The 24,258-nt window shown below is 48.1% G+C and overlaps 7 protein-coding genes; 3 read left to right on the forward strand and 4 right to left on the reverse strand.

Moving 5' to 3' along the window:
- Nucleotides 1-4,398: 4,398 nt before the first annotated feature.
- Nucleotides 4,399-5,187, reverse strand: RCC_08380 (uncharacterized protein; the record flags this gene model as incomplete). Its single annotated transcript, XM_023773631.1, has 1 exon — nt 4,399-5,187. The coding sequence occupies one exon, from the start codon at nt 5,185-5,187 to the stop codon at nt 4,399-4,401; it is 789 nt and encodes a 262-aa protein (XP_023629399.1).
- A 2,622-nt stretch (nt 5,188-7,809) lies between these two features.
- RCC_08381 (uncharacterized protein) lies at nt 7,810-9,245 on the forward strand (the record flags this gene model as incomplete). XM_023773632.1 has 3 exons in its annotated part: nt 7,810-7,969; nt 8,026-8,085; nt 8,143-9,245. The coding sequence occupies 3 exons, from the start codon at nt 7,810-7,812 to the stop codon at nt 9,243-9,245; spliced, it is 1,323 nt and encodes a 440-aa protein (XP_023629400.1).
- A 1,654-nt stretch (nt 9,246-10,899) lies between these two features.
- Nucleotides 10,900-12,633, reverse strand: RCC_08382 (uncharacterized protein; the record flags this gene model as incomplete). XM_023773633.1 has 4 exons in its annotated part: nt 10,900-10,962; nt 11,017-11,788; nt 11,839-12,265; nt 12,324-12,633. 4 exons carry the CDS (start codon nt 12,631-12,633, stop codon nt 10,900-10,902), a joined length of 1,572 nt encoding a protein of 523 aa, XP_023629401.1.
- A 2,504-nt stretch (nt 12,634-15,137) lies between these two features.
- Nucleotides 15,138-16,178, forward strand: RCC_08383 (related to ERG25-C-4 methyl sterol oxidase; the record flags this gene model as incomplete). The annotated part of the gene is made up of 1 exon (XM_023773634.1): nt 15,138-16,178. One exon carries the CDS (start codon nt 15,138-15,140, stop codon nt 16,176-16,178), a length of 1,041 nt encoding a protein of 346 aa, XP_023629402.1.
- Nucleotides 16,179-17,305: 1,127 nt separating this feature from the next.
- Nucleotides 17,306-17,551, reverse strand: RCC_08384 (uncharacterized protein; the record flags this gene model as incomplete). Its single annotated transcript, XM_023773635.1, has 1 exon — nt 17,306-17,551. The coding sequence occupies one exon, from the start codon at nt 17,549-17,551 to the stop codon at nt 17,306-17,308; it is 246 nt and encodes an 81-aa protein (XP_023629403.1).
- A 339-nt stretch (nt 17,552-17,890) lies between these two features.
- On the reverse strand, nt 17,891-20,359 carry RCC_08385 (uncharacterized protein; the record flags this gene model as incomplete). The annotated part of the gene is made up of 1 exon (XM_023773636.1): nt 17,891-20,359. The coding sequence occupies one exon, from the start codon at nt 20,357-20,359 to the stop codon at nt 17,891-17,893; it is 2,469 nt and encodes an 822-aa protein (XP_023629404.1).
- A 2,801-nt stretch (nt 20,360-23,160) lies between these two features.
- RCC_08386 (uncharacterized protein) lies at nt 23,161-24,041 on the forward strand (the record flags this gene model as incomplete). XM_023773637.1 has 5 exons in its annotated part: nt 23,161-23,251; nt 23,313-23,357; nt 23,417-23,512; nt 23,562-23,644; nt 23,706-24,041. The coding sequence occupies 5 exons, from the start codon at nt 23,161-23,163 to the stop codon at nt 24,039-24,041; spliced, it is 651 nt and encodes a 216-aa protein (XP_023629405.1).
- Nucleotides 24,042-24,258: the final 217 nt, after the last annotated feature.

Raw genomic sequence — 24,258 nt, forward strand, 5'->3', positions numbered from 1 at the left:
ATTCCCTTATTCTTTCTAAGAGGGATTCCCTAGGTAAGGGTTTGAAGGGCGGTGTCCCGCTCCTTTAGGGTCCCCTCACATAAAGTTTATAATCTTATAAATATTCTTTAAGAGGTTCTTTCTAAAATAACTAAGTCTTTTATACTATAGCTCCTACTAACTTTTAGTAGTATAGAAGTATTACTTAACTAGAGTTTACTCTTACTAATTTATTAGTTTTTTTTTAAAAGTTAAAAAGGCCTTCTTTAAAAGGGCTATAGAAACAGAGGAAATAATAGATATACTATTATATATTTTAATATATATAATAGGAGTTCTATTTTAGGATAAAAGAGCAAACTATAGTAATTAAATACTAAACTAATAACTAAATTAGAAGAGTATTTTTAAGTAAAACTTTTTTTCTATTTTTTCCTTCTATTAGAGCCTTCCTTATATAACTTCCCTAAAGGTAACCTCCTCTAACCTTAATTTACCTTTTTTTAGAAAAAGGTTTTATAGATCTAAAAAGTTATAGCTAGTTAGTTATATAAACTAATATATAGAAATTAAGAAGCTATTTTTAGGATAATAACTTGCCTTTTATATTAATTAAGAAGTAGGTAATTTTATCTACTTCCTCTTTATCTAATAGGTAGGAAAATAATACTTCTAAGCTAGTAATATTTTTAGCTTAATAAGCTCTCTTTTTAAATATTCTTCTAACTTTTCTTATCTTTTTAATAATAGAATTAATTACCTTTCTTAAATCTTCTAGAGAATCTTTTTTTAGCTCTTAAGGCTTCTTAGAAAATTTCTTATTAGATCTCTAGACTTATCTTAGCTTATTAGTATTTAATTACTAGTAAGTATTACCTTAGAATAGAGATCTAATTACCTTTTAGGCCTTTTAAAGGTCTTGATATTCCTTAATTCTATATTTTCCTTTATATAGGAAATAGGTAAGGTTAAATGCAGCTATTACAATCTCTAAGGAATTGTCCTTAGCCTCTTATAACTCTAGAATTAAAAGAATCTGTTTATAATCTCCTTTAAGAAGTAGTTAAGCTATAATAGCATTCTTAGTTGCCTTAAATCTTAGTAGAAGAGCTAAGAGGAGGATCCTAGCTTTCTTATAGGGGTCTTTATAGTAAGCCTCCTTTAGATTAACTTCTACAATTCTTTTAGCTATCTAACTAATTTTACTCTAGGCTAATCTAACTAAATTATTATCTGTTATTCTAAAATTAATAAGTTCCTAAACTATAACTATTATATAAGTAGTTAGAACCTTACTATACTTTAAAAGTAGAAAGATCTATATCTTAGTAGTATAGGGTAAAGCTAAATTAGCTTAGAGCTTATCTATATTATCTAAACTAATCCTTTATTTTAGTTTATATCTATATTTTATATTACTCTTACTAAAGCTTAAATCTTATACTATAATTCCTAGTTAGTCTTTCTTTAGCTATATAGTAATCTTTCCTTTATTAACTATTATTATTAACTTAATAGTATTAAAGATACCTTTCCTTTCTAGATTATCCTTTTAAAGATTAAACTATCTCTTCTAGTTCTCCCTTCCTAGAATTAGAATCCTAGCTTAGGAGGTTATATTCTTATTATCCTCTATCTTTATAAAATAAAAAAATTTCTTTTATTTAGCTTAGTCCTACTAAGGCTTTTAGTAGTAGAGAAGGAGAAGGTATATTAGTATAGGCTTTAATAAATAGGCCTTAACTATTTTATAGCTTTAAACCCTTATTCTTTTAGATTTTCTTCCTAGCTTATCTATATACTAATCCTTAGTATCTCTTATAGGGTAGTATAGGAGGATCTAAAATCCTCTTTCCCCTTTTTATATATTAGTATAAGGTAAGAAATACCTTTACTACTTTAAGGTTAAAGTTCTTTCCTTTAGTTTAGTAAAACCTAGGCTTATAACCTATTAAATTATCTAACTAAAAATCCAAATCTAGAGGCTAAGGAGGTAATAGGATATAGTAGTAAAGAGTAAGATAAGAGACTCTAATTTTAAACTAATTTATTATAAGGTATATAGCACTTAAAGTAGGAACTAACTAAGTATATTAATTAAATTAATTATCTTAAGAACTAAATATTAAGAATAAGTATATGCCTTTAGCCTTAGTATCCTAATTACTTAACTAGGGAATTACCTTAGAGTAGATTCTACTCTAAGGTCTCTTCCCTTTCTAAACCTATTAGGTCTTAATAGATAAGGCTTCTAGGTAGTTAGTCGGTCGGAGTAGGATAAGGGTTAGATAAGGCTTCCGGTTAGTCTATTAGTTAGTACTAGTTTTATACTTTTACCTATAAGTACCTAGGTACTTGCTAAAAACAGCGATTAACGGCGTATTAATTCCTAGCTTTCTTTCTATTTTACCTAGTATTTACCTCTCGACGGCTTATAGAGCATTTTCGTAATACTCGCGGATTTCGTTAGATATATTCCTTCTGCTTCCCTCTAGTAGTTTAAAGAATCGTAGAAGTAGAGATATATACGTTAGGACGATAGGTCTTCTAAGTCTGTGCTCTTATCGCGTTCTTAGTATATATACTTATACTAGAGGTTTGGGGGCTTAGAGCTCACTTATACTACAAGCGCGGAAGGGGCGAATCTACACTCTTACTAGTAGTCGTAAGTAAGCCGCCTTATAGTGTTAGTAAGGCCTAAAAGCAACGTGTATACGTACGCTATCTATAAACTAAAAACAGCAGGGTAGGTAGGCGGACAACGAGTAGTAGTGCCTACGCGCGTAAAGGGCGTATAGATACAAACTAGCTACTAGTAGACATAGTGCTACGTTATAGAAGAGAGCTTCTATAAAAGAGAGGTGTATGTACGAGCCTTTAAATAATGGACCACACGGTAGCCTACTTAATCTGGCCGATTTAAAGCCCCTAGATCTTTAAGTAGGGGCATGAATCTGCAGTGTGTTAAGCAGCAATCTTCCGTGCTCGTTTTGAAGATCATGTACATAATTGGGCCCACTTGCACGGTAGGCTGCGCAATGCGTCTTTCATTATTCGCAAATATTCTACTTACGGCTGTGAGGGTTACTACGCTAATGCATGTTGTGTGTGGGTAGCAGCACTGCGTTTACTAATAGGGATGCATTTGCGGAGCTCGTACTCCGTCTTGTCGAAAAGGTCTAGGAGCTTCGCCCCGCGTCTGAAAGAGCTAAAGCGTCTATAGAGAGCCTCGTAGCTCTAGAGCTTCTAACGCGTAAGTTGCTTCTTCACATATCTTCTAAAGCTCAAACGTAGGGAGCGGAATTTGATCTACACATCATCACCACAATAGTCCTTTTGCCCTGCCGTGGTGATGAGCATATCTGACGAAAATAATCTACAAGACGAAAAACGAAGGCCTCGAGACCGCAGATAAACGGTAGAACCTTACTAATAGGCACTATTCGCAGGAAATTTCCAAGTTCAAGCACGAGTTTTCATCCAAATGGGAATCGAGGGTGTTGCGCGCACCCGGTTCCAAACCTCGTCCACAGTCGTTGGTCCACTAGTTAACATCCTCACAGCCGTTATAAAGGCCACCGCGACCGCTTCAGCTTCATCCGAAGAGTAACAATCTTGGAGACACCGGAGACTCAAATACAGCTCCGTAGGATGTGTAGACTTGGTCAAAAGATCAAAGTCGTAGGTCAGTGCATGCTCTACTTTCGCCTCTCCGATATGGAGATAACCTTCATCTCCGACTGCCATACTAGGCGTAGTGACCACGCCCTGATGTTGCATAAAGCTGCTGTGTTAATATCGAATCTCGCGTGAAGACCAATCGGTGCATTTGGCAGCGATAGTGCTCGAACCCAGGTGCGAGTGTGGAGTAGAGTCCAACATCTGTTGCTGGACGAGATCGACCAGTTCAGTGGATGTTATCGAATAGTGAAGCTGAGTTCGTAGCGGAATCTCGCTTACGTATGGACCAATAACCCTGTTACTGCCGGGAATCTCTTCGTCTCGTCCATATACGAGGCATAGAGATATTATGTCGGTACGATTGGCGAGGACGCTAAGCACTAGGGCCTATGCGCTCTATACTAGGGTGGACATGGAGGCGCTGTTCGGACCGCCTGCTAATCGCTGTAGATAGACAGCTCGTGAGATACAATGTTCCGCTGAGCTGTATACATGCGTATTACTGGCTGCTGTCGGCGAGTCTCTCAGCCTTCGCAGACTTGTAGGCGACGAGCCGCGCAAGACTTCTCTCCAGTAGCTCAGGGTCTCGTGAGATGGCTTCAAAAGCCTGTTGATAAGATAATTCGTGAAACTTGGTCTTGGGTCGATGCGTCGATTAAGATAAATGTTCATTAGATCTTCCATTAGATGGCCAAACGACATGCCATCGAAGATGGCATGATTAATGTGAAGGATAATCTAGACGGTATCCTGCTGGTGTCTCGTAGCTGTGCGAACCGCAACTAATAGGGGATGTTGGACAAAGTCGTGCTTGAATGATACTTCATCCATAGCGTCAGCTTCTGATAGCGAATAGACTCGACGCTTCCACTCCGTTTTAGCAGGCGGTATAACGAGCTGCAGGGGTCGTTTTTTGGGTTGTTGGATAAATGAGAGTCGCAACGCTTCAGTGCTTTCTATCCATAGATATAGCGCTCGAAAAAGGTCTTCGGTGTTGACCGCCGCCCGCATAGTCATGTCGAATTTGTATAGCAGGCCTCGCTCCGTGCCTGACCCGCGAGCAAGATATTCCGCTTGGAAATCCGTGACTGCTAGGAGATCCTCGCCCTGTCGCCGCGATTGAACTTCCTTACTGTTAGTTGACGAGGTCGTATCTGGCTTTGGAATCTGTTTGCAAAGATCGAGTAGAGTCTCGCCGGACATGACTTTAATGGTGGTCAAGCGCAACCCAGCCAATCTAGCGTCTCGAACAAGCATCATCGCAGACAACGAATCGCCCCCAAGGGCTGTCCAACGGCTCGAAGGCGATATCCTCTCTTCCGAGACCTTGAGAATGCTGCTGCCAAGAGATCGCAACGTCCCGAAACTGTCTCGCTCAGCGTCTGAGTGCCAGTCATGGCCGTTTTGTTCCAGTCGCTCTTCTGTTGCGTGAGCGCCATTATCCGATGCTTGGACCTGCTGCTCAAGAGCTTCGTATTGTCGTTTCAGGTTTCGTCTGTCAAGCTTTCCCGTGGCAGTCTTGGGCATTCTGCGGACCACAATTGCCTTCGTGGGGATCATCTAGAGTGGAACGTTTCTCTGCAGACGATCTGTAATTGCTTAATGAAGCCAACTCTCTTCCGCTTGGTCTTCGAAGGTAATGTCGTCCTCCGTCGCCTGATTTGAGCGAAGCGATATAAATGCGACCAGTCTCCGGCGTTACTTGCTTTTAACCTGATCGACGACAACTTGCTGAATATTCTGGCCCAACGCTATCATAATGTGATGCTCGATCTCGGCCGCTTCAACACGTTGACCGTTAACCTTGAGCTGCCTGTCTTTGCGACCAAACAAGAAAATCTCGCTAGTCTCCTGATACTGAACTAAGTCACCCGTCTTATACCACCTACGTCCATCAAAGCCTGCACTAAATTGCGCTGCCTATCGGGGAGCTGATATGAACGCAGCTGCTGTCTTGGCCGGCTCTTCCAGATATCCTTGTGTAACGCTGTGACCTTTAAGGACGAGCTCGCCCATTGCTCCGACAGGCATTAGTCGATCGTCATCCCGCGGGTCGACGATCCAATAGCTCATCGGACTATCAGCACCGATACTTCTATAGTTTGCTGTTAAAGATAACAGTGTCGCGGTACTATTGGTGCTATACGCCTCACTCTGACCGTATCCGTTCCGTAACTTGACCCTCCCCGAAGCCAGCCACCTCTCTACTAGCGAACGCTGGATTGGCTCGCCAGCTAAGACGACTTCTCGAATTAACGGCACTTGGTCCGGATCTAGAACCTTCAGCACCGACGGTGTCAGACGCACGAAATCGGGCTTTAGTCGCCTGATAGCTCTAGTGAGATCGTTTGTACGCTTATCGGGAGCAGGAAAACAGACCGTGCCACCGGTAACGAGGGTATGTAGTATGTCGAGAATAGACACGATGTAGCTAAATGCCGAATACTAAAAGACTCGCGTCGACTTAGTAATGCTAAGCCGATAAGGCTCACTACAAGTTGTAACCCAGGCGTCRTGCTGGACTAGTATGGCTTTAGGAATGCCGGAACTTCTAGAGGTGAAGATGTAAAAGGTAGGGTCTTCGTGAGACACGGTTGGTGTATGTTCATTGACAGAAAAGGCCTGTGGTTGAGATGCAGTATCGACAATCGAAAATTTTCCGCTTCCGTCGTCTACGATGACGGTCGAAAGTAGTTTGCATGCCAAAGCGGTGTGATTCCTCGTAGTAATGATTTGGGTAGCATTTGTCTTCTCCATCTGGATCTTCAAGCGCTCAGGTGGAAGGGAGAGATCAAGTAACAGAAATGCGGCTCCGGCCTTGAGGGTTCCTAAGATTGTCATAGCAGTCGATTTTAACTTGTCCATAAGGATGCCAACGACACATCCGCGTTCTACACCGGCTTGACAAAGAAGCTGTGCGAGAACATTGGCTTGTTTCTCGAGCTCGCCTCGAGATAATTGACCATCCTAGGCATCTATCGCTAGTTTGTCTACATTACGAGAAGCCATTTGTGAGATGCAATCTTAGATAGTGCGGAAGTCCAGACTCTGTACTTTGGAGTTCCACCGAGATATGAACTCTCGATCGTCGGCGGTTAGAAGATCAAGATCTTCGAGCTTTGCGTCATGTTTGGATTGCCATATATAACTAGTGTACTTCAAGAAATGCTGGATATAGGAGTTAACATAGAAGGTGTCGATGGAGTTGGAGTTCGACTAGGCTGTAACTCGAATAGACGTGTTGTTGTCGACTCCTGCTTCACGTTAGTAGAACAGCTGTAATGGGATGCTACTCTCGTTAATCGGGTCGAAGGATCTGTTATGGAAGAAGTCTCCATCTTGTAAGACGTGCACCAGAATATTAGGAGCATTAATGGCAGTGTTCAAGAGCATCCGATTTTTCTGGACCGAATGAACAGCTTTAGCGACGTCCGTGCCTAGCTCCGCTTTTAATCTGTGGACGACATGCTGGGGTTGATGCTGAACATTGGCAAAGCGGGTGGTCATGAAGCACACCGAGTCGTCCCCTGTGTATGCCCATATCAAGGCTGCGAAAGCAAGATTCAGGCATGTTTCGAAATCACTATTAGCCCAGTCCTGTGAAGGGGGGCCCAATTCGGTGGTTAGTGGCCGTGATGTCCATAATCTAGACTTGGCACTTTCCGAACCGTCTCGCTGAGGAGGAAACAAAGATAGGTCTGCCATGATAAGGTAGCGACGCAGGTGACTTGATCCCAGAAAGCCGGGAGTTATGAGCTGGGGCTCTTCTGGTTTATAAAATCGTAAGCATCGAACGACTACACGCGTTAATGCCCCGCAAAGCTACAGGTTCATGATTGTCTCGATTAATGGCCTGCACTATGTTAGCATAACCTCCACCGAGAAACGAGTCTTGGACGAAAGCGGCAAATGGACATCGAAGTGCAGTTCGGCAAATCGTCATAAGTTGTAGATCGCCGGTCGAGTTTAGAGCTAGCGCCGATCAAATGGCGGATCACCGTGATGATGGATCTGCTTCTAATGTCGATCACTGATGCTTAATGGCAACTTTTCTCTACAACAAGCGTCGAGCCGTACAACCCTTTAATGAGCTCACCCTACTCGGGAGATGTTGAATTGGCTGTCTGTTCTGCAAACAATAGTCTTGCAATGTTTGTGTGGAAAGCACCAACGCTGTCACGCAGCTCTCCCAAATTCATTAAAACCATATGTGGTCTCGCCATCTTCTCGGACATCTTCTTTTACGGGCTGCTGCCCCCAATCCTTCCCAACATCCTCAGGGACCGTGTGCATGTCAGGCCTGACCAAGGTAACGCCAGGTATTGACAATCCCTGCATAAGGCAATGTCTAACGAAGACCCGTAGTACAGCTCTGGACCAGTCTGATGCTTGCAATCTACAGCATTGCAATTGTCATTAGTTCACGTACGCTGGCCTCTTTGATGATTTGCACAATCCTCCGCTAACACCTTGAACTGACAGCCATGGCGGGACACTTCTCGGATGCTGGGAAGCGTCGCAAGCCCCTGTTTTTGTGCGCACTACTCTTCCAAGCTGTCGGAGTYGCTCTGCTGACTGTTGGATCTTCGCTTGCCTGGTGGATCAGCGGCGTGATACTTGCCGGTGTATCCTCTGGCGTCACCTGGACTTCGAGTCTCGCGCTGGCGATTGACGTGACTGCGCCAGAAAATATGGCGGAGGGTCTCTCTTTCGTCAGCATCAGCCTTCAGTGTGGCTTATTCTTGGGCACAGTCCTTAGTGGCGTGGTGTATCAAAAAGGGGGATACTACGCCATCTGGGCCATGTATTATGCATTGATCGCACTCGATGCAGTCTTGCGCCTCGTAATGGTGGAGCCGCAAAGGTCACATGCCGCACTCATGGCAATCGAAAGCTTGGATAACGACGTTGGCGAGACACCGWCGACGCCAGAACGTGTTCGGAGCCTACCACCATCGCTGGTGGTGTGGAGAAGTCCAAGATTTTTGGCCACCATAGTCGGGACGGTTCTTAATGCAACACTACTGACTTCGTTCGACGGCGCTTTGACTATCCATCTACAAGATCTGTTCAGCTATACACCTCTAGAAGCTGGCCTTACGTATATCGCGCTGCTGGTCCCAATTTTCCTGGCCCCTCTGATTGGACGAATGGCGGACCGTCATGGATCTCGTCTAGTTCTCACCACCAATCTGACTCTGGGCACCATTCCACTAGTATGTCTGCGATACGTGAGCTACGACTCGATCCGGCAACAGGTCCTGGTGTGTGCGCTTTTGTTCCTAGTCGGCTTGACCTGCGCAGGTAGAATAGGCATATATACGTCCGAGACCAACCATGCGGTGAAGGAGTTTGCGCGAGATCGACCGAAGCTGCTCGACGCGCATCGTGCAATCGCGAGCGCACAAGGTGTCTGGACTGCAGCATACGCTGCCGGTTGCGCGCTCGGGCCGGTGTATGGAGGACTGATTCAAGGCAGGACCGGGTGGTCCACGGAAACATGGGCGGTTGCTTTGTTGGGTGTATGTGCTTCTTTTCTTGCCTTCCTTTTCACCGGCGGCTGGCTTGGCAGGGTAGTCCAGTAGCGAATGTTTGTGCAGATGATCCGTTTGGACCGATGAGCGCTCGCTCCAAGTCACTCGATTGTACTCGTAGTGCAGGTAGGTGCAGAACTGATGAGAAACACGTCTTCTCCTTGCTTGTGGCTTCTTTCTCGCTGCAGTTGAGGTTATTAATGGGGACTACGATGCATCGATGAGACGCTGGCTAGTGGTACCTCCACTGGGCGTCACACACTAAAATTTGACGAAACAAAAACTAAACAAGTTCATTGCTCGATGAGACGCTGGCTAGAAGGGCTGACTGATGCCCACACTACCAAAATACAATAGGCGACATCAGCCCAGTATCTGAAAATGTGGCGATGCTCTGGAGCGCAAGTCGAGGAATAGCAAGTTCCTATTAATGAACAGCAAAATTGTCCAGGGATTCATCTCCACCGTTTTGCCGCAATCTAAACCGTTTTGGAGGAGATGGGACAGTTCGAGCTGACAGTAGATGTAGAGATGAGAATCACATGAAGGGAATCGTTGCGGCTGTTGATCGGTTCGAGTTGGCGTTCTTCGCGTAGAAATATTTGTCGACTGGATTCCATTGGCAACAGTGTTCCGTGAACAGTCAACCATCTGCCCAGCAAAAGTTCCACTGAGCTCACTGACCTGAGGTCAATCATGGTTGCGGTCCGATTGGGGAAGACGCCAAGCAGTAAGCCCCAAAAGCTCATGACCGTTTTGGGCAGTCTCTAGACAGAGTATCTTTAATTTTCCTTGCCTTTTTCGGCCCTCTCTAGCCACAAGACCCGAGCCCTTACCATCTTTTGATTCCCCATTCGGAAGACTCTAGACGCTCTTGTCGATCTGGAGATAGAGCTTGTTTCCATTATGAACGAATTCGCATTCTTTGGCTGGATGCAACTGGAATGCACACTCTCTAGATGGATGCGCACTCTCTAAACAGATGCGCACTCTCTGAATGGATGCGCATTCTTGAACTAGATGCGCGCTATGAGAACGAATGCACACTTTCTGAACGAATGCAGACTCTGTGAACAAATGCGCACTCTCTGAATAGGTGCGCACTCGCGAAATAGATGCGCATTCTCTAACCAAGTGCGCATTTTCTAATCAAGTACGCATTCTCTGAACATGTGCGCATTCTCTGATCTTGTGCGCACGAATTCCTAACTGTCTGCACTGTCAACACGTTGATCCAGACCACGCTGCTGGCGCTCGCTACGACCCAAGTCTTTGCCTCTGCAATCATGCCACGTGCTTCGTTCCGTGTGTACTGCAGCGACATGCGTTCGTAACTTGCGGCCCCGGTAGCACAATCGGCGCTGGAACATGCAGCAGAATTTTTACGATTAACGCAAACGGCGTCATTACCTGCAAGGACGTGGCACTGTTCTGCAAGGCGGACCAGTTGTTTTCGTTATGCACGGGGGTGCTAATGTGTTCTTACAACCCCCAGGTTTAATCGGGGACATCGTCCATTTGTTCGGCAGAATGACGTCGATTGAGTGGTGTCTAGTAAGATGTCTGTAGCTTGTTTGATGCAGTAAATGAAAAACATGTCACTTTCAGGACGTGTTGGAGTGCGGGCTCCTCCATTTCATGGAGGACGTATAGTAAGCAAGTGGTCAATATACGACGCAGGCTGCTCTGAAATGTGCAAGGCATGTCAAAATTTCACAGGGTGAAGTAGTATTCTAGGCAAACACACATTTCCATGGAGTCTTGCGAACTGGAAGATGGTTAGCTAGCGCAAATACCAGTCCGAGCGAGATTGCAACCTCACCTCAGTCGACCCGGGGCCTTCCCTAGCTACGCCCATCCATCGATCATATAGTTCCGAGGGTGATTGGGCGTTCCAAAACCAAGTTGAGCCCAGAAAGACTTCCTCATGACCCACCACCGATGTATTTGACCCCCCAACTCTGCCATTGACGCCTGCGTTGAAAATCTGTTGAAGATCATTGGATTGCCATCGCTTGTCGAAGAACATTGGGTGTGGTACTGATATGGCCTTCAAGCCGTGGTGGAACGCAAGGGTGGGTGGCCACATTTCAGACATCATAGCCCTTCCAGCTATGTTTTCGTTCGCCATCATTTGTAGAAGTCGGCGAGATAGCCGCATGTTGGTTCCAACCGTTCCGATACGGGGCTGGACCTCCTCAAGCTGGTAGTTGACGACATAGTCTTTATGAGGCCAAGCAGTGTCCTCGCAATCGAACATGGGAAACAAAGTAATCAGGTCGGATTCTTGTCCAAGATCTTCCGGCTGAGATTGCTGTGGTAGCCATGGCGTAGGGCTAGGGAAGGCATTGCCAGATAACTTGATCGATCTGGTGAAGTTCTCCCAGGTCCCATGGTAAGTTGGAATGTAGAAGCGCGAGTTGCGCTCCCAAGCCCCTTCATGAGACTGCTGGTTTGCCCAAGCTGTCAATGATGGGAACAACTCGTTGTATGTTCCAGTATAGCGTACGTCCATCTCCCAGTTCCAGAAGAAGTCATATTCCGGATGTCTATCCGCGAACATCTGAAGAGCCATGAACGCGTGGTAATAGAATCTGAACAAACGTCAGTGTTTCGGATTGCATCTCGATGCTAGGCAGCCTACTCGTACTCCCCAACAGCTGGGTACGCTGACTGACAATCTGCATAGCTCCATAGCTCTGTAATGTTCAAAAACTCAGCAGGAACATGCAGCAGCTTGATAGCTTCAAGAGATTCTGCAGCCATCGTTGACAAGTCTTCTTCGGTTCTGACGTGAAGCAGAATGTGAACAGAATAGGAGCTTCCTAGAAGTGACATTTCTGTTACCATGGCCTTCACGTTGCGTATATCATCGGGCGTCCAGCTGAACTTATCCCAGGCGCGCAGCACGATCGCACTCCGATACCTTGGTGCTGGATCCTCCAAAATATCGATGCTTTGTTCTTCTGTTTGACTGGCACAAAGAGAACTATACCGAGCTCGATATGTCATGCAGTCGTGTAGTTCGGTATGGATCGCGGAAGAGTCACCCAAAGACGCAGGTGGAAACGCTGACACATGGTAAGTAGGAGTCACAGATGAAGCAAGATCATGATGGAATAAACATACTTGAGCAATGGGTAACACAAGTTGAAGAATTCGGTTGTCGTCCAGATTCAGCGTCTCGGATGTAGCAGAAATCAGCCTCACGCCAACGTAGCCGGCTCCAGCCAAAGAGCGAAAGATCTGGAAACTTGATCCAGTTCGGGGTGTACCTAGCATCTCGAAGGCCAGCCGATAGGATGAGAATTGTTAAAACTGCGACGAGCACTGCCACACAGGTGCATGCAAGACTGTGGCGGCCGCAAAGCCTCCTGCTGAGTTGTCTGCGCATGTACTCAAGGGATGTCGCCAGAATCCCGAGCGACGAAACCAACATTTGTTAGGCGCCAGTTTTGTGGCCCCAAGATGAAGCGCCAAACGCCGCATGGCCGAATGATATAGCATCACTAGATGCCACTTTATAGCGTAGGTACATGCAAGTCGCGCTGCATGGAAATCCTTGGAGGGGGAAAAAGGTTCGGCGCCGTTGCATGACTATGCATTTGCCATGCCGTAGTTGAAAGCTAGTGAATTCTTTCGCCTCACATCGTATGAAGACACTAGTCTGACGCATATTTGGTCAGCCAATGTCGTTGCATCATTCCACCCACGAGGACTACGAGGTATGTGATACTACTGCCGCGCCGCCCCCCGCCCGATGCGATATGGGATCTACCATGTACATCAGCCGCTCTCAAACTTACACTACTCTCTGCCGAAGGAAGACGCCAAGAGCTCCTTGGAATTCATTGTCGCGTTGCTGTGCCTCATGGACTATGTATTACTTAGGTGAATGACAGTCCAACGCGGGCTTCAAAGCACCGAGATGCCTCGCTCGATCATCGACATGGAAGAATCACACCTTTTTCGCAATGCTCTACAAGTTGCAGAACACGTCCAGAAGCGCCCCACTGCACGTCTGCTATCGCACTCGGACGACATCCAGCGGCTATTCACAACAATCAGCCAGCTCCACCGCTCAGCCAGTACAGACTTCTCGCCAAACTCTCGGAGAATCAGTGAAGTCTCAGCAACCCTGGCTTTATTTCAAGATCGAGCCTGCGATCCCGCCATGTGAGCGCAGAGAGTGCGTTGGAAGCAGCTGGTGCGCTTGCGTTGCCTCTTGCGAATGTCATATCGCAGCATTTGAATAGTGCATAAGCAGGTTGGATCAACGAGTTAGCCGGTCTGCGTGTCCACCACCTTCTTACATCAACCCTAGCCCTAACCCTAACCCTAACACACCACCTTCAGCCGATCTTGTCGTTCCAAACGTCCACCTTGCCTGCCCGCGGCGACGCCTAGGACCGGATTCTTCTATCATGCTACTGCCACTCGCTATCGAAGGACTTCGATACGTACGAAAGTAGCCAAGGCTGGAAATCAAAGCATGAAATACTGTCGCAGAAGCTATTCAGCGGACGGGATCCGAGACATTGTGATCGATGTACATGATGCAGTCCTGAAATCGATGTAATTAAACTTGCTTTGATATGAAGACAAGTTGCTTATGCCACCCTCTATTATCTTATCCCAAATGTGCATTTGCATCTAGGATGCTTGTCAAATGCCTCTACTACTCGTTAGTATATACACACGGGAGTTGGGAATTACACTCAGATGCTACCAAGGGCAGGTTCGCCATCATTTGCGGGGCCAAGAAATCGCTCGGAGCTAGCAAGTCAATACAGCGCAGCAGCTACTTGGCGTGATACGAGTTGAAGGGACCGTGACCATCAACRTTCAAATTTGTGGCATGTGATCAATGATGCAGGACAACTTGTGCGGCGACATTTGAAGCCTACAGGCATCGAAAGCCCCTTGTCTATTGCCAAAGGAAATTGACACGTCTCATAGTCAATAATAATTCGCAAGGTCCTTTCATACGAACTATTGTGCTAGTCGATCTTTGCTCCTATAGCTGGCCGTAGATTTGGTCCGTACAGCATCTTACTACTCCGGAAACTCGGTCCGCTCCTTTGTTGTAAGTACGGTCGGTACATTACATCGTCTCATACAGAAATGGTATACTTCACCAACTGCAGGGTGCTGTTAGGCAGGAAGTCGGGACGAATAGMTGCAACGACCTTTAGCGGTAGTAACACTCTGCAGCTCGAAACCGGCTCGCAGATGCGAAAGTGTGAGATGCAAGTCCTGAGAAGGGCTCCCCTTTATTTCGTTTCAAAGGCGGGTGGGTCTAGGCAACATTCACAATTCATCGCCGTCTCGAGGGCAGCTCTTGGTTGAAGCGACAAGGCTGCAGCCCGTAGGTGTATAGTTCGGTAACATGGTCGCCCTTCGAAGTGAGGAGTGGACATAGATTGCAGCGTTGACAAGGCGATGCAACGACATACGCTGAATGTTTGATGTCGCGGTCAGTGATGCCGAGGCTTCACATTGCTCGTTCTCGCATTCGCCGAGTAATAACAATTTATCGTTGTCTGCTGCAATCCGAGCAAGCCAAAGAGAGGGTCCCAAATTCTGACGCCTGATCGAGCGGGGGTAAGGTCATGATATAGATGGTACGTTCTAGAAACGTGAGTACCGCGCAAGTGGAACGAGCGCACGTTGGTTTAAGCCTATATGCTTTCTTGTCCGAGCTGGCCAATCACGGAAGATGACGAGCCAAGATAGAGTTTCATCGTGTTTGTTTCACTCAAAGGATCATCTGTCACCTCGGTATGACGCCAGGGGCTACCTAGACCTTTCCTCTTTCGTCTTCGTCTGCGAAGTGGCAAGCCTGGGACCCTTGAGACATGGCCGTTCGACATTTACATATAATCGTGCTATTGTCTCGTGTCATCATGTTCTTGGATAGTCAACCTTCATACAACATTCACTATGTCTACCGATCGACGACCAACAGATTCCATGAAGTCTACCTGGCGAGACGATAAGTCTCAATGGGGCTTCTTCCACCACTTTCTCAACAACCTTGATGCCTTTCACTCAGTACCAGGCAAGGACCCGCCGATCCACGCAAAGACTGACAAGATACCATACCTGACTGAATGGTCATGTCACATCTGGATCCTTACCCATGCGGTATGGCCGATGGTTCTACAGCAACTCTACATTTCCCTCACTGGCTACGACCTTCATCCTATTGCGGTCTACCTCCTCTACACAATCGGAATGCAAATCAACTCAATCCATCAACTTCGAATCCTTGGACGGCTCGGTTACCGATATGGATATCTGGACGGCGACAAGCACGCTCGTGATGAGGTGCCAGATGTGGGCGTGAAGAAGGTCTTCTCCTCGCTGCAGTTGACCACCTCCATTCGTCCAATGTTGACGATGWTCTTCGCCTATCGGCGCCGTGGAGGACTCCAGCTGAGCTGGTGGCTACCGGTCGAGCTTGCCTTGTACTCGGTCGTCTTGGACGGATTCTTCTACCTATACCATCGATCATGTCACGAGCTGGACGGTCTGTGGCAATATCACCGCACACACCACCTGACCAAACACCCCAACCCACTGCTCTCATCCTACGCGGACCACGAGCAAGAGTTTCTGGAAATTGCTCTCATTCCATTCCTCACGTGGGCTACGTTGAAGTATGTCTTCCAGCTTCCGATGGGTTTCCATGATTGGTGGATCTGCCACGAATACATCATTTTCGCTGAGGCGTTTGGACACAGCGGTCTGAGGATCTACTCAACAACACCCGGTGCATCATCTCCGTTCCTGAAGGCGACTGGGTGTGAGCTGGTCATCGAGGATCACGATTTGCACCATCGCAAGGGATGGAGGAAGAGCAGCAACTATGGAAAGCAGACACGGGTTTGGGACAAGCTTTTCGGCACCGCTGGAAAGCGTATTGAAATTTTGGATGAGCAGGTGGACATGAGCATGACTTTCAACATGCCGCTTTTGTAAAGGAGGTTTGATTTGGAATACCCACTATCGTACAGGAGCTTTGAACCGGAATACCCATATTTCATAGGAAATGTGAAACTCGCTATCGAATAGCTTTTGTTTGACTATCCACGAACTTTCAATTTTCACGTGGTGTCCTATCATGAGGTTAACATAGCAAAGATCGCGGCGGCGACTTGGCGCCAGGGCCGCGCATTCTGATGCAAGTCTTTCACGTGTTAAGCATTGATCAAGTGACTTCACCTATGCAAATCCCAGATTCTACCTGATCTACTGTCGAAATCGTAAGCAAAGCGTGACATTACGAGGTCGCCCACAGTATGTATGAAGCTACTTTCCGCAGAAAATGCTCGCGGTGAATACAGGGTAAGGAGAGAGTTGTAGTGAGGGAGATGTGTGAGGTGCAACACATTGYAAAGGGTAAGTAAGGTGATGGCTGAGATCTGCCCGCGTTCGATCACATGACAACTCCAAACAAACATTCTTCCCACATGCGAGACTGCATAGCCAGACAAAGCTAGATACAGCTCTCCCTGGTAGCAAGTGGGAACTCTGCTTTCCTGAGCAGTCCTGGCCACCCAAAGTCGAGAGGCTGTGTCGAGATCATCAGACCCACCTCTGGCAACGCTGACCGGTTTTGAGAAAGGCTTTCTAGTCATACCCCGTCGTGGTCATTCCTCCACTCCGGCGCCAAAGTCTTGGTCTACCTGGAATGTCGTGAGACCTGCTTGAGCATAGTCTCGTTCTTTCGTCGAGCGTATGCTGCAAGATAGGCGTTTGGAGGACCTGCTTATGATTCATGCTGCAGTGCTACTCGCTCTGGCTTCTCCGGTACTTCTCTCCTACTGCGTCAATGCTTGATCAACTGTATGTGACCTGTACTCAATCTTCTCCCTTCTTTCGGTGCTCGCTCACTCACGCCACCGTGATCTGCTTGCCCCGAATCGAACGACGACCCCGGTGCTTGCAAATATTGATATCGGTGATTGCACTACCGGCTGGAAGTAGCCTGACCTTAAAGTGACAGCTCATGGGAGTGAGTTGGAAAGTCCTGATACCGAAAAGCGCACCAAGACCCAGGTCGGATTCTCAGCATCGAGATCCAGAGGAAATGGATATCAGGAAGTTCAAGTCCCTTTCTGCACGACATCCATAACGCCCTCCAACTCCTCCACCGTACTCCGATGCTTCACCTTCCTCCCTCCCGTCCCTAAAACCTCCCCATCCCCATTAACCTTCTCATCACCAACATTCCTCTCCACATGCAAGACCGGCACATCAAACTCATACAACGCCTTCCACTTCTCCATGTCTCTCGCTTTGATATCCACTTCCTTGTATTCAAAAGGCCGTTTGTCCCAGACTTTAGACATGACGACTTTGAGGTCTTCACAGAGGGAACATTGAGAGTGAGTGAAGAGTGTGAGGCGAAGGGGGAGTTTTGAGAATAGGCGAAGTGTAGGACGCATCTTTCCGCCTTGGAAAATGTGGGATGAATTGTGATGTTGACGAAGTTGACGTTGACTGAACAGGTGAAGTCAAAGCATTTTGTGGCTGAAAAGCTCGGACCATGCCATTCATCCCTAAGAGAAATGATTCGGACAGCCACTTTCACATCGTTGGTCACGGCGAGATCAGCAGCACTTTACAGCAAATTGAAACCCAATGCATCGTACAGCATCTACCATATAATACATTTCATTCCATTTGATCTACCCCTTTAACCTCCTCTCCTCACACCCGACACAACAAACCACCTCGCCACCACCTCTCTCCTCCCTCAAGAAATACCTCCCATCATGAAACCCTCCTCCACACTCTTCACACCTAAAACAAGCCTCATGCCAGTCCGCCCCAGCAGCCTTCACAACCACTTCCATAATCCCCTTCTTGCAACCCCTACACTTCACCGCCGTTCTCTTCTCAAAACATCCCACACACCAAGCAAACCCTTCCCTCTCCACAAATGGCATCTTGCTATCAAAAGGATCTCCGCATTCTGCACAAAAGAAGTGCCCAGGATGGTATGTCGCACCACACGCTGAGATGACCTCTCCGCTTTCAATGGGAGTCTTGCATGATTTGCATCGAGGGGAGAAATGTTCGTGGTAATCTAGATGGCAGAAGAAGCGGACATCGCCCTGCTCGGCTTCGCGGTCGCGATTTGCCTGGTCAGGTTCTGGGTAAAAGGCGACACACTCAAGGTTGGTGCCACAAGTATGGCAAACGAAGCAGCCGGGGTGGAAGCGGTTTCCGGCAGCACTGAGAATGCGGCCGGCGATTGGAAGCGCACAATGCGTGCACAGCGCACCTGTGGGGATAGAGCGGAGGGAGGGCGTGTAGTGTGGTGTGCTGCGATGAGATGGTAGCCCGATGGCGGTGGCGGCATGATGAGGAACAGGACGGGCTGGAGATGGAAGAGGGCGTTGAGGAATACTGTTGTTACTGTGGGTTGGTGAGGTTGAGGGAGATGTAGGAGCATCGTCATCGCCAGGAAGGTTGATGGTTGGTATTGAAGGTGAATCGCCGGGTAGGTTGATGGTCGGGATTGTGGGGTGGTCATCTGGGAAGTTGATGGTCGGTACTGCAGACGCATCATCAGGAAAGTTAATGGTCGGTATGCTCGACTGTTCATCCGGCAGGTTGATGGTCGGGACCGGTGGGTGATGATCATTAGGTAGGTTGATGCTCGGAATAGAATGAATTGGAGATGCTTGTCGTGGTGTGCTCGGAAGCTCCCTGACCGCACTCCTCCCCTCTTCCAACACAATCTCTTTCTTCTTCTCAAAACTGACAATGGGACGCCCGGGCTTATCACTGACCAGAGTCGGACGTGGCAGATTTGGAGAGTAGTCGGTCCTCCTCTTCCCTGTAGCAGCACGAATATCATCCCCTCTCACCTCCTTGCCATCCTTCATACGCACTTCCTCAACAACATCATCATCAACACTCCTACGAGTGGGAGTAGCATTTTTTGGAGCAGTTTCATCCTCCTCCCTTCCTGGCGGTTGTGGGGGTGGAGTAGGCGGTAATGACTGATTGGAGACATACCACGGGTTGCGGCTCTGAGTTGGTGGGTTGCGCTGAATCTCGACCCGATCATGCCTCAAGACGGGGATGGGAGCATGAGGGAGGGATTGGAGTGTTGGCGCCGAGTTGGCACGTTCCAGCTTGGAGGAATCGAATTGAGCCCTCACTCTGGCAAAGGGATTCTTGCGGACTGATGAAGACATGGTGGGTGGTAGAGAGGGAATGGCAGGCAATTCCACCCGCGGAGCCTGCTGCACTCGCACAGGCTCTCTCACCGGCGATGGAGGGGAAATTTCGGCCTCTTCGCACGGATCCTCCCAAATCTTATCCTGCGGACTCATAAACATCTTCTTCTCCCCACTCAACACGCGCACACTGCCCGAGCTGCTGCGACGATGCGCAACAGCGATATCCTTGGCGACGGCGTCGGCGAGTGGGCCGTATGATTTGGATGTTCTGTCCGATGACATGCGTCGTTTGACACTTTCCACCGGCGTACTGCTCCGTTGGGGATTGTAGCTCGCTCTTCTTGAACCTTCCTCATCGGTGGAGGAAGAACTGGCGGATCTGTCCTCCTCGGCGCTGCTGTGACTGCGTTGATAGCTTCCCCTCCGCAGATGTTTGCTGTACTTGTCCAGATCCGGATTCGCAAACGATGCCTTGGCCGCCTGCTCGGGATAGCGATGTTTCCACACCAGTTCCGCAGCCTCGTCTCTCGCCGCCGAGTGGACTTTCCTCTCTTCCTCCAAATCCATATCTTCCAATGCCATTCTCAAGCTTTTGGCCTCTTGCTTTTCCATCCATCGCATTCCATTCTCCATGTATGCCGATCGACGTTGGGTGCTCTTTTCGCTCACTTCTTCTTCGGTTTCTTCTTTTGGTTCTTCATCGTCGGGTCCCTCCTCTCGAATGGTCGGCGTCGGAGCGCGTGCGAGTGGACGGCCGGCAAACGGACTGCGCGGTGGCACGCGTGTCGTGACGTCGTCTCGCGTTATTGTGGTCGGCGGTGTCGCGACCGCCGACGCGCTTGCTCTCTTCACACTGCGACTCGATACCGGTGCTGGACGAGACCCCGCCGGTCGCTGTGGTCGATCCCGCCGGAGATCTTTCAAATAGCTCGCTGTACGCGTAGGAGATGGTGAGCTCTCCATCGTTGTTGATTCGCATCAAAAGTGTCAATCACTAACCCATTTGTGCCCCCGACATGTAGCTTGGTCCCGGCGTCGGCACGGGATCCCTGATGTACATCATTGCTGAGGCTGGAGGCGCGACCACGGCGGTTGCCAAGGGAATGACTTTGTGGAATGTGAAAAATGCGCCAACGTTGAACAAACATACAGCCACTCCAACGGGGGTGGAAGGAGAGGGAGAGATATAGATATGCTTGTCAATACGTTGTTGCTCTGTTTGACTCGTTGCTCCACTGCCCCGTGGCTCGATAGCATCGCGGAGCCGGGATCGTGCATGTTGGCGGAGAATTTCCAGGGTCAAAATAGAGACCCGAGCGGTTGGCGCAGGGACGGGTGGGGCGATGCCGGGATCGATGTTAGTGGGGTCGACTTCACTTCGTCACACATCCTCCTTCAAGGAAAATGGCCATCGCCGTTTTGAGCGCCATCGCCGTTGGGAGGAGAAAACAGACATGACATCAGAGACGCCGCCAATGGCAAGCAAAGACCGCCGCGGACCTCAAGAGTCTGCTCTCACATGAGCAGATTCCATGACACGCCCTTGGGATCGGAAAGGTGCATATCCGCAACACGAACACCCTTCCTCACGACGCACCTAGCCCATCACTTCACCAAGTTACGGCATCAGTGCGAACCAGGGAAGAGGGATCTTGACCTCAGCTCAAGCGAACCAAATGGCATGTGCATGTGCAGCTCGTTCACTCCAGGCAATGCCCGTCATTCAGAAGCCATGTCTACGACGTGCTCCACATTCATCATGTCAACCCCGAGAAGGTGTGAGTGTTTCATCCACCTGTGTATCTCGATCTCGTCACAGAAACGGGTCAATGGTTCGTGAGGAAGGGAGATCTTCCTGCAATCTTCGCGTTCCCGCTGCATCGGGTCACGGCTCGGTGCATGACCGCCAAAGACACTGATCCAGAAGAAACGAGAGCTTCGTACCGCACACCAAATTGGACGGCCTCAAGTGTGAAAGCTCCGTTCTGGAGTGCGAAGGCCAGCTGCGGGACAGAAGGTCTCATACGACACCAATCCCGCCTGGGACGGACATGGCCTGCCAACCTGATGCCATCGGATAGTCACATTGATTTTCCAGGTGTGTCACAACGTTCATCCTGCAAATTGGATCGAAGTAGTCCATAACAAGACCGCGCCTACCAGAGGTTCGGGATCCTGTGTATCTTGCCACTTGTGGAACTGAACATGCGCAACTCCTCCTTTCGCCAACTTGGTCAAGCATCAATTTCCGTTTCGTGAACGTACATGAACTGGATAAAGAGTCTCTTCGGGAAAGGATGTTGCGCACGGTTGGGAGCGGGTAAGTGCAAGCATTCTTTCGATCGCTTCAGGTAATCCACCTTACTTCATATCATGCGCCATTCGCGCAATCTGCACGAAGTTTGCTACCTTCGCACGGGACGAGCACAGCCCGCATGAAGCGAGGACAGACCCGAATCCCGCCAGGCGGCTCATCTCGCTAGCACTAGATTTCCACCCACTTTCCATCAGTTCCTTTGTTCCCCCTCTCTCCTTGTCACCAAATCTCAAACATCTACGATCCCACTTCGAACATCCAATTTCGTCAAGCGTATGTTTGAGCAATTCGAGATTTGTCGTGCGAAGAGCCAGTCCAACTCTCGCTAGATATCTTCATGGCCAATTCCTCGCAACAGCAGCCGATCAGCACTTTCCAGTATTTCTGGAAGCCTCTACGCGAATTCCAATTGCCAGGCCCAAACGGTCAGCATCTCTGTTTCGTCACCCTGTTCTTGGGCCATGGAATCGGGTGGAGGACGAAGTGTGGCCGAAACGACCCCTACATCCCGGATTCGTTCACCCTATTGCCATAAGGTACTCCCTTTTGACTCAGGCTTTTGTTGGGCACGCAGAACATTGTTGTATTGCAAATCTGGAGCTGATCTACTTCCGTGGTATTGCAGTGCTCTATGAAACGAGTGAGCGCGATTACGCTGCGACTTGCTGTTGATGATGTATGTGCTATCGAGTGGGCAGACCGCCAAGGAGGAGTGGCGATGCAGAGTGCTCCTGACTGAGAGGTGAAGGAATGATGTCCTGTTGTTAAAGAGGACTTCATGGTTTCGAGAATGAAGAAGTGAAAATACTGGTTTTCAACACTCAGCGACCGCTCGTGCAAGACTGTCACATGCCAAACCTTGAGATGCATCCTTGTATTTCTCGTTAGACTAAAATCTATCTAGACACACTAATGACAGAATGTCAAGCTGCGAGGTCAAATGGGCTCCAGCTCGACACTCACATGCCAAACTCCAGGTCTTGTTGACGTGTCTATGCTCACGATCTCGATTCTGGGATCCAGAGATTCAAACGATCGTACCAAGTGTCGAATCAGTGGATGTCGATATACGAAAAGCTTATGGCATGTCTTAGGCTTCTGCTTCATAGTCTCACACTATTGCCGGGTAACATTCCATAGAACAGCAAAATTTTGACTATTCTAGAGTGGTGAATGTCAGCCGCGACTGGATGCCAGAAATTGCAAGAATTACCAGAAATGGTTGTAGACAGCGAGTATGGATAGTACTTGTGTTACAGAACAGTCACTTCTTCCGTCCATGTTTCACCCGCACCAATTCAATCCACCCGAGAAAGTTGCAAGGAAAGAAGCCAAGAAGCTCTCCACTTTTGATGACTGTTCGCCGATCACATCACCTTTTCTGGACTCGGCAACAAGGAACGTCGACATTGACACGACCACTTTACGAACCGGAACAGAAGACAAAATGCCAATCCAAGTGCTCCCGGCAGAAGATGCCGACATGACCAGAGTCTTTGAGATTGCGAGTCGGGCTTTTGCCGTGACGAAAGATAAAGGTATGTTTTTTACACCCATGTCATACGATTTATTACAGCACGATTAACAACTTTTGTTCAGTCTGGCCGGTACTATGGCCTGAAGGCAGCGATGTGGAAGCAGGTGGTATGTGCTTTCAGCCCATCGATGATTAGGGACAGCAAGCCTGATGAGTATCTTTACAGGCGCACGCATGACCAAGACCAAGAACTCCGATCCCAACACGACATATATCAAAGCAGTCGACGATGAAACAGGCGAGATTCTGGGAATGGCGAAATGTGCGAAATTCTCCTCCTAATTATGAATTGCCTTCTGACTTCCTGGTAGGGAACATCTGGACGAAGGAAAACATTGCTCTCAGCGACAAAGCAGAAGGCTTGATGGGAGAATATTCCAGCGCCGAGGATAGAGTATACACCACTCCCTCCCTCCATCCACCTTTAAAGATTTCTCCCTCTGACTTGCTCGCAGGAATTTGCCAAAGCCTTGATCCCAAGATTCGTTGCTGACCGCAATGAAGCAAAAGTTCGCACTTCAGGAAATCTTGTGTCCCTCGACATCCTCACTGTCGATCCAGCACATCAGAGAAAGAAAGTCGGTGACGCTCTTGTACGGTGGGGAACTCAACGTGCCGATGAGTTGGGTTTCGAGGCGGTCGTTGAAAGTAGTCCCTTTGGAAAGGGTTTGTATGAGAAGCATGGATTCGTGTGGGTCAAGGATGTGGTTGTCGAGGCGCCAGAGTTTCCAGAGAGGCAGAAGGGGTGGTATGCTTGGTTGGTGAGACCTAAGCAGAACGTCGCCCAGTAGATAGACTCCCAGGAATGAGAGTTGTTGCACTTGGATCTTTTTCCATCAAGGACGTTGTGGCTTCTTGTAGTTAAATTCGAGCATACGCGTCGTCGAAGGAGAGGACTAAGTCCTAGATAATGTCACATATCTCCCCTGGAAGCGTTTCCATGCCGGCCATCAGCGTCTCGGCGATCAGTGCAAGTGAAGTCATCTTGCGTGCTGATCGTGGAGATCA

Source organism: Ramularia collo-cygni (genome assembly GCF_900074925.1).
Source record: "Ramularia collo-cygni strain URUG2 genome assembly, contig: RCC_scaffold14, whole genome shotgun sequence".
NCBI classification, from domain to species: Eukaryota; Fungi; Ascomycota; class Dothideomycetes; order Mycosphaerellales; family Mycosphaerellaceae; genus Ramularia; species Ramularia collo-cygni.